The sequence below is a fragment of the Medicago sativa genome, chromosome 2, assembly GCF_051527215.1.
Source record: "Medicago sativa cultivar Bolivia chromosome 2, Bolivia_mono, whole genome shotgun sequence".
Classification (NCBI taxonomy): domain Eukaryota; kingdom Viridiplantae; phylum Streptophyta; class Magnoliopsida; order Fabales; family Fabaceae; genus Medicago; species Medicago sativa.
In genome coordinates, this window is record NC_140750.1 from 72,518,524 (window position 1) to 72,528,695 (window position 10,172).

Sequence of the window (10,172 nt, forward strand, 5' to 3'; positions counted from 1 at the left end):
TGGGTGAGCTTCTATTTTTTTTTTTCTTATCCTTTTCTTTTCTTTATGAATTTTATTTTGAGCAGAGAGCATAATGAAGTTGAATAAGTTAAAATATGCATGTGAAAGTTGTGTAAAATAGGTGGTGCCAGACGATGAACGAGTTTATATACAGGGACATGATGAGACATATTTTCAAGTTGAACACTTTTTTTTTTTGAGAGAAAGTTGAACACTCTTTTCTCATCTCATTTCAAAACAATACAAACATGCCTCAACATCACGAGATCAAATTCTATCATAACGAAACAATAACTATGAAGGTGATAGAGCAGAGTCAAGTTTCACCACCACCAAATTCACTTCCATCACCAACCATTCTCCCTCTCACTTTCTTTGACATTTCTTGGTTTTACTGCAAACCCCCCCTTAAACGCATCTTCTTCTACCATTTTCCACATCCAACTCATCACTTCCTCCAAACAACACTTCCCATTCTCAAACACTCACTTTCCTTAACCCTCCAACACTTCTTCCCCTTCACCTCCAACCTCATCATCCCTCCAAATTCCCATAACACCCCTCCTTATATACGATACCTTGATGAAGACTCTATCTCCTTCACCATTGCTGAATCCTCAGCAGACTTCAACATTCTCATATCTGATTCACAAGATGCTCTAAATTGGCACCATCTTGTTCCTAACTTGCCTTCACCTCATACAGAACAAAACGGTACATGTATCGTTCCTCCCATGGCCATTCAAATCACCATTCTACCAAACTTTGGCTTCTCTGTATGTCTCGCGTTTAAACACGTTGTTGCAGACGGAAAATCACTTCATCATTTTATGAAATTTTGGGCATTTGTTTCCAAAGCTATAGCAAACAACAACGATTTGTCTCATTCTCCACCTCTTGATCTTCCTTCTCATGAAAGAGATAGATTACTAAAACACCCAACGGATCCTAAACTCACCTACTTACAAGATATACAAGATTTTGTATTGGAAATCATGGAATCCACAAGTCTCGTTCGAGATGCATCTTACGCTAACAAAGTACGAACTAGTTTAGTATTGAGTCGTGAGGAAGTTCAAAAAATGAAGAGATGGGTCACTGATAAATGTAAAGACTCAACACCACACATGTCAACTTTTGTTGTAACATGTTCCTTGATTTGGTTTTGTATGGTAAAATCAGAGCAAAGAAAAAGTGATCTAGTGTACTTCTTGTTTTTTGCAGATTGTCGTGATCGTCCTGAATTTTCATTACCGAAAACTTATTTTGGAAATTGTTGGAACACTAGTTAATTCTAGTGAAGAAAATTGGAAAGAAAAACACTATGAAAAAAACTAGTGTGTGGGTGTGACTTAAAAATGTCCCACATTGAAGGGTCACCCCAACTAGTAAGTGTTTATATATGGGCAAAGTGACCTCCAAGGGTGTGCCCTTGGGGTACCCAATTTTGTGAACGGGTGAACGCTTAAAAAAAAATTGATATATATTTTTTTGTCACTTGAAAATGTTAAATTAATTAATTAATTAATTTAATCATTATCCGAAAGCGCTACGCGTAACAAATAAATTTGTTACGATCCGACCCGATCCAAAAGCATATCCAGAAACTTCCGGATATATCCAATTAAGAAACAAAACGCGTTTGCTTAAGGATTAAGCAGACTTAATCCCCAAGTCACTCGTTTTTTGTTACAAACTCTCCCTATAAAAGGAGAGCTCGCCCCATTTGATTCTTTACACCGAAAATTCACAGTCGATGCTTCCTGTGTTTTTTTTCTTCTCTTCTCCCTCCGACTTGTTTTTAACAAGTTTCTTCTGCTTCTACTCCTTTCTGTCCCTTCGGTATTAAGAGTGTTCTTAAGACCATAGTCCCTTGGTCTTAAGTTCATAGTCCCTTCGATAATATATGATTCTTCGGAATATAGAGTACTATTAAGATCATATTAAAGAATGATCTTAACAGTATATATATATATATATATTACTTTAAAGGGAAATGGTGGTATCACCATATTTGAGTGGCCGTAGTGCCATATTCATGTTTTGGAGAAGTCAGAATGGTGATAACACCATATTTGAGTGGTCTCAGCACCATAATAGAATGGTAATAATACCATATTAATTTGAACGGTTTCGAATAGAGCGGTTATGTACCGTATCGAGTGGTTTCGATCAAACGATTGAGCCATATTTTGAGGGTGTAATTCTCGAACGATTTTCTACAGTGCAGTAGTTAATCGAACAGTTGTAGCTGGGCTTGTTTTATCCTGGAGGCGGCGTGGTTGATAGTCTACCTTGCACAACTTTGGGTAGTGCCACGAAACGTCTTAAAGAGAGCGACCTGGTCGTGACTCAACCTAGTAACAACTTCGGTAGATAACAGAATTTGGAAATCCAAATTTAACAGTTTGGAAATCCAAAAACAACAATTTTAAGACGTTTCTATATGCTATGTCTACCGAAGAAGTTACATATTGAGGTTAAGTTGTCCCTAAATACATCAAGGATAAATCAAGCTATAGATTTACATCTTTCGAATGAAACGATGAAGTGATTGTTGTTTCAATCAACAACACTAAGAATTTATTTGATGAAAACAATAATTTGTTACAAAACAAATTATTAGTTACTAAAAATTTATTTGATGAAAACAATAATTTGTTACAAAACAAATTATTAGTTACTAAAAAATTTATTTGATGAAAACAATAATTTGTTACAAAACAAATTGTTTGTTACAGAACCAAACAAGTATAGTTTGTTACAAAACATAAAAAATTGTTTGGAGCGGAAAATAAGATAATGCAAGGTTGTTATTTTGTTATGCTGAATTCTAAAAGTGTTTTGTTTTTTTTAAAAAACATTGATATCACGTACTGGTTTTCAAATCTTTAACAAGAATTGATAAACATATGCATCGATCGTTTTACATAATCCAAACTTGTAAATATGCAATAAGGAAAATAAATGGAATTGTGAAATTCTATTTATGTTTAAGAAAGAATCTGAATTTCAGATTTCTATTGAATAAGACTGAGTTGACTCAGACTTAAAGAGAGACTTGTGTACCATGCACTCTTGTGAAAAAGATTGCACTTTGATGGTATGTTAAAAAATTAAATTCTCCTTCTATGTTATTAGTTGTGTGATTTTAATATTTGACATATCAAAATTGATCACGAACAAGTGTTTAAATTTTAAAACTTGAGTAACTTGGACTTAATTCCAAAGTTATATAATTAAACAATTTTATTTATTGCAGTCAAGATATATGAATCAAAAGTTCATATAAATTAGAATTTAGAGGATATGAATCTCTAAACATAATGATATGTGTTAATTTGATGACACATAAAATAGAAATGATAAAATAATATTTTTATCATATTTATTGATGACTGTGAACTTTGGAAAAATAAAATTGATATGCTTGAATGTTCAATTTTTTATAACGAAAATTGAAATTTATAGAGTACCCAAGTCTAAAGACAAAAATTCTAATTAAGAAATTTTTGAAGAAAAGACAATCCAACTTGTCTTATTTTTTGAACTTGGGATTGTCTGGACTATATTTAGATCCTGGACCCCAAGAGAGTTGAACTCACTAGTAGAGCCTATGAATATGTATTCATCAGGTATGCGATAAATAACGAAACATATAGGTTTTATGACCTAAATGTTAAAGTGATCATAGAATTTAAAAGATGTCGAATTCTATGTAAATATATACCCCTTTAACTAAAGAATAGTGGGGGCACTAGTGGGGGCTCTAATGGGAGCACGACATTAGTGGGGGTAAATTAAATTTCCCTTTTAAAAATTAAGAACTAGTGGGGGCAATAAATCTGATCACATTCATGTTATCAGAAATAGTTATGAAACAGTTATGAAAACATCGTACGAGATGTTATAGAACCTCAAGGAGGTAAGAAAGCTAAAATTGCTAAAGAGTATGAACTTGGTTTATACAATGGAAGGAGATCCATTAAGCCTTAAAAAGCTATATCCTTAATGGATGCTGAATTATGGCAAGAAACAATAAACGATGAAATGGATTTTCTAGAGTCTAACAAAACATGAAACTTAGTTGACTTGTCTCATAGTTGCAAAACCAATCGGTTGTATTTGGTTTTTTGAAAAGAAAAAAAAAGGAACTAAAACCTGATGGTACGGTTGATGAATACAAGGCTTTCCTTGTAGTCAAAGGTTTTAGACAAAGAGAAAAATATAGACTTCTTCGACATTCATTCACCAGTCACGAAAATCATATCCATAAGAGTACTAGTCCCTTTAGCCGCCATTTATAACTCGATAGTACTCCAAATGGATGTGAAAGTTGTCTTTTTATGGTGAACTAGAAGAACAAGTCTATATGGAACAACCTGAAATTTTTTGCAATTCATGGACAAGAAAACAAGGTCTGTAAGTTAGATAATTATTTGAATGGTCTAAAATAAACTCCTGAGGAATGACATGAAAAATTTGACATTCTAATGTTATCGAATGAGTATAAAGTGAATGAAAGTGACAAATAATATTTGCACGATCATATGAAGACGACTTGCTCATATTTGATTTAAAGATTCATGTTATGAATTATGTGAAATCATTGTTTATCAACAACATTGATAAGAAAGACCTAAATAAAAATTGAAGTAATTCTTGGTTTCAAGATTACTAGATCAGAAAAAGATAACTTTTTTGATAAATCTCACAAAGTTGAGAAGATCTTAAAGAAATGTAATTATTTCATCGTAAACTTGCAATCACATATTATGATCCAAGTGTAAGAACACTTGAGATGGAAAAACAGAATATGCGAGCATCATTGGCAGCACTTAGGTATGCCACTGAATGTATTAGATCCGACATTGTCGATGTCGTGAAACTCTTGTGCAAGTTTACTAGTAGACGGATGAGAAGCATTGCCATGCTATAGAAAGAGTCATGAGGTGCCTTAAGAAGACTATGACTCTAAGATTACTTCACTAGGAGTAACATATTGTACTTAAATGGTACAAGATATAAAATAGAACATCTTTCAGATGAATATTTAGCGACTAGTGTTTGCACATTGAGCATCACTAGAGGAGTTGTTTGTTAAAACAAATGATATTGACTCATTCCACTTTGGAATGAATCTGAGATGAGAACACTAGAGAAATCTAGTGAAGAAGCAAGTTGGCTAAGATCCTTGCTAGCCGAGATCCCTCTATGGGAAAAACCGTTACCTGCTGTGTTAATTCATTGCGATAGTACCGCGGCTATTGCAAAGATTAAGAATCATTATTACAATGGTAAGAGACGACAGATATGGCGAAAACATAGCACGATTACAGAGTGTATCTCTAAATGGAGCGGTTGGAGTTGATTTTGTACGTACGAATGAAAACTTAGCTAATCCTTTGACGAAAGGACTTAATAGAGAGAAAGTCCAAGAAACATCCAGTAGGATGGGACTAATGCCTATAGCCCACAAGTGATGGTAACCCGACCTACATGACTGGAGATCCCAAGAAATAGGTTCAATGGGTAAAAACAAGTCATGAAGTGGTAGAACATGCTATGAGAGAAAGAATATAGAAAGCATGATCCTGCAGCGAAAGAAGGATGAGGTAATAGTAACTCTTAATGAGATCTATACTCTATGTTGAGTGGGGTACACAGCTACAGGAGTACCCTTGATATACTCACCTATACGAATGTGGAACTTAGGCCAGTTCTATGGAATTTCAAGGCAGAATTCCTAGAGCATTCGTTAAAACCGGGATACACGTGCAGGGCCTTAAAACGCACGGGCTTTTAGAATACACCTATGAAAAGGTTTGTGTGTGGATTCTATGTATGAGATAGAGTTCAATGCTGTAAGCAACTCTTGTTAAATCAGAATATCTTCCACTATGCTAAGGTTCAAGTTGTTGGCGACACCTTTGTATATTAGCAAATCTTATGGAAACGTTTTACGTTATTTCTCGAAACCGTTTTGAAGTCAAGTGGGGGATTGTTGGAACACTAGTTAATTCTAGTGAAGAAAATTGGAAAGAAAAACACTATGAAAAAAACTAGTGTGTGGGTGTGACTTAAAAATGTCCCACATTGAAGGGTCACCCCAACTAGTAAGTGTTTATATATGGGCAAAGTGACCTCCAAGGGTGTGCCCTTGGGGTACCCAATTTTGTGAACGGGTGAACGCTTAAAAAAAAATTGATATATATTTTTTTGTCACTTGAAAATGTTAAATTAATTAATTAATTAATTTAATCATTATCCGTAAGCGCTACGCGTAACAAATAAATTTGTTACGATCCGACCCGATCCAAAAGCATATCCAGAAACTTCCGGATATATCCAATTAAGAAACAAAACGCGTTTGCTTAAGGATTAAGCAGACTTAATCCCCAAGTCACTCGTTTTTTGTTACAAACTCTCCCTATAAAAGGAGAGCTCGCCCCATTTGATTCTTTACACCGAAAATTCACAGTCGATGCTTCCTGTGTTTTTTTTCCTCTCTTCTCCCTCCGACTTGTTTTTAACAAGTTTCTTCTGCTTCTACTCCTTTCTGTCCCTTCGGTATTAAGAGTGTTCTTAAGACCATAGTCCCTTGGTCTTAAGTTCATAGTCCCTTCGATAATATATGATTCTTCGGAATATAGAGTACTATTAAGATCATATTAAAGAATGATCTTAACAGTATATATATATATATATATATATATATATATATATATATATATATATATATTACTTTAAAGGGAAATGGTGGTATCACCATATTTGAGTGGCCGTAGTGCCATATTCATGTTTTGGAGAAGTTAGAATGGTGATAACACCATATTTGAGTGGTCTCAGCACCATAATAGAATGGTAATAATACCATATTAATTTGAACGGTTTCGAATAGAGCGGTTATGTACCGTATCGAGTGGCTTCGATCAAACGATTGAGCCATATTTTGAGGGTGTAATTCTCGAACGATTTTTCTACAGTGCAGTAGTTAATCGAACAGTTGTAGCTGGGCTTGTTTTATCCTGGAGGCGGAGTGGTTGATAGTCTACCTTGCACAACTTTGGGTAGTGCCACGAAACGTCTTAAAGAGAGCGACCTGGTCGTGACTCAACCTAGTAACAACTTCGGTAGATAACAGAATTTGGAAATCCAAATTTAACAGTTTGGAAATCCAAAAACAACAGAAATTGTCTTGCATCTTATATTGTGGCTGTAAAGAGAGATGAGTTAATTGGAAAAGACGGTATTGTTGTGGCAGCAAATGCTATTGAAAGGAAGATAAGAGATTTTAAGAGTGATGCTTTGTTGGGAGTTGAAACGTTGATGCCTGATTGTAGGGAAATAATAAAACCAGGTAACTCTGTTAAAATGGTTTCTGGGTCACCTAAACTTGATGTTTATGAGACTGATTTTGGGTGGGGAAAACCAAAGAAATCTGATGTAGTGCATATTGATTCGTCCAGTTCGATTTCTCTTTCTGATTGTAGAGATGGTGGAGGTGGAATTGAAGTTGGTTTGGCTCTTGAGATGTCTCAAATGCCTGATTTCATCAATATCTATAAAGGACAACTTGGTGATATTTGTAGCATGTGAATGAAAGAAACTTGAAACATCTATTGTCTCCTTAACGTAATTTTTAGTAACAATTTCGTCATTTATATTATTTTCATGTCATTTCCGTTCTTTTGATCAATTTAATTACATAAATCATGGTGTTCTTTATGTTGCATGGATAGACCAGATGAAAAAATGTTATGAATCAGAGAATTCCATGGTTCTAGGTCAAATGTAATGGAAAGATAGATTGTGTAATTCTCTCTAGGAGTCATTACCAAGAAACAATTGTATAAAAGATAGTGAAGTAGTACATAGGTGTAGCTTATTTATAGTGACTTGGAGTGACTAACTCCCTAACTAACTTTCTACTATAGTTACCACTAAGTAACTCTAGTTTATTCTCACTATATTCTAATAGTCCCCCTCAAACTCAAAATGGGGAAATTCACCAATTTGAGTTTGAAATATAATGAATATTACAGTTTATTCTTTATACCGTAGGAACTAAGGAAAATGACGGTAAACTAAGTAAAAAAAAAACTGATAGGAAAACAAAAGAAGCCCAAATTGTGTGAGGAAGCCCAGGTCCAGTTGGGAAAATCAGATCCTTGTGGCACAACACAGTAGGCATGCACGCATCGCTGCTCTTCAAATCTTCTTGTAAACGCGGTTCTTTTGTACCAAAACCGCAAACCCACTTCTGAGACATAAGCAGCTTATACACATTATGTTGTTTCCAAAAGAGCTTGTACCAAACGTGCTTATGCAGAAACATGCTTTTGAAATTCTCCATGAGCAATTGCGATTTTGCGTTCCTATGAACTTGCTGCAAACACGCCTCTTCAATCAAAACAACTTGCTGCCAAAAATCAATTCTGCAATTGATTATGCGAACATAGCAAGAGAACACGTACGAACCAAAATAGCTTTCGCCAAAACGCGATTGGATTGAAAGATGCTTCTGTAAACGCAATGGATTATCTCTGATCTGGAATTGAAATGAAGAGAATTGAGAAACATGCGTATTTATTTCCTTGATTTGCTGCATCGAAAAAGAGATTCCATGAATAATTGTTTTCCTTCCTCTATCCCAAGGCATCCACCATAACCGATTGATAGCAAAGCTTTTGCTCAAGAAGAACGAAATTGCAAGAAATCTTGACAGAAGAGAGGACAACGAATCACAAAGAATACCGCCGGGATCGAAATCGACAATGCGTTCGTCATGTAGATCGAAGCACTGAAAATTGTTCTTAACGGTGATTAGGGCTTGGTCCTGTTTTTCGACGAAGACAGAAGCGTCGTAAATAGGTCGATAGCATGAGAAAACGGTATCGATGATGAGATGCTTCGAATTCTTGATCGCAGCTTCAGAAACTATAAACTCAGAGTCGCGATTCGTCGAATTCGCGGATTTGGCAGAAACGGTGAACTTCAAATCAAGAATTTGTGTTTTTTGGATTTCGTCTGAAGCAGCAAACGTAGAGGTGCGATGGCTGCAACTCGAATCATCAAGAAAACAAGGAATGTTGCCAACCGTGAAGCTGAATCCATTAATGGCTGGAACAATCCATGGTGAAGGAGGACTGGAAACCGAATCGCCAAAACTATCGAAAACGATTGAGACTTGCGAAGCGGAAGAACACGAGGTTGTTGATGCGGAAGCTTCAAGATCTTCTTCTTCATCACGATCGGAATCATCTTCTTCATCAGAAACTGGATCAAAATCGCTATCTCCATAGCGCTCTCATACCATGTTATGAATCAGAGGATTCCACGGTTCTAGGTCAAATGCAATGGAAAGATAGATTGTGTAATTCTCTCTAGGAGTCATTACCAAGAAACAATTGATGTATAAAAGATAGTGAAATAGTACATAGGTGTTGCTTATTTATAGTGACTTGGAGTAACTAACTCCCTAACTAACTTTCTACTATAGTTACCATTAAGTAACTCTAGTTTATTCTCACTATATTCTAATAAAAAATTCTAGTAACGATATTGTGTGGGGTGGAATGTCTAATACTATATATATTGCATGGGTGGTTGTGGAATTTCTATTAACGATGTTGGGAAATCTTCATGAAATATTTTCCTTTCTTTATTAGGTAACTTGTGATGTTTGTAGTGGTGGTGGGCACTCTTTGGTTTAGGAGGTAGTGATCGGGGCTGGCCTATATCCCCATAATATGTGGAATCATATTTTATAATCTAAAAAAACGAATATTTATTTATTTTATGATTCTTTGTTCTTTCATGTAAGCCTCTCTTTTTCTAGCTCCGACAAAACTCTAAATGGGATAAATCTTGATGACTGATAAGAGTCTCTAGATCTCTATTTAGCTATTTCTGTCCTTCACCTAAATTTGAGAATTAAAAATTCTGACGTTATTAGAAATGTGTCAACTGAAGCCCAAAAAAAACTTTATGAAAAATGGGAACACTTTAAAAGAGTGTGCCTTAAGGTGAAATCCTTTAATATGGGGAAATCCATCAAGCAGTATCCGAGAAAGCAATAGTGCCAAGTGTCAACTACTCCCTCCGATTTTATTTATAAGAAAAATTAGACTTTTTAAATTCATTGAGTAATTGATGTATCTGTTTTATCT

At 35.1% G+C, this 10,172-nt stretch overlaps 1 protein-coding gene across 2 annotated transcripts; it reads left to right on the top strand.

Annotated features, from left to right (window-relative positions):
* The first annotated feature begins 204 nt into the window (after positions 1–204).
* Positions 205–7,728, top strand: LOC146950439 (coumaroyl-CoA:anthocyanidin 3-O-glucoside-6''-O-coumaroyltransferase 1-like). Of its 2 annotated transcripts, XM_085746365.1 has the most exons (3): positions 205–1,107; positions 1,225–1,269; positions 7,190–7,728. In XM_085746365.1, the coding sequence occupies exons 1-3, from the start codon at positions 249–251 to the stop codon at positions 7,597–7,599; spliced, it is 1,314 nt and encodes a 437-aa protein (XP_085602491.1). In that variant the 5' UTR covers positions 205–248; the 3' UTR covers positions 7,600–7,728. The 2 variants fall into 2 exon arrangements, with proteins under 2 accessions (XP_085602491.1, XP_085602490.1); XM_085746364.1 differs by having other exon boundaries at positions 205–1,269.
* Positions 7,729–10,172: the final 2,444 nt, after the last annotated feature.

Excerpts from the sequence above, each read along its gene's own strand:
- LOC146950439 (XM_085746364.1), top strand. The coding sequence starts at position 249 with ATGCCTCAACATCACGAGATCAAATTCTATCATAACGAAACAATAACT. Across the intron at positions 1,270-7,189 it reads ATTACCGAAAACTTATTTTG|GAAATTGTCTTGCATCTTAT; the intron begins GAAATTGTTGGA and ends CCAAAAACAACA.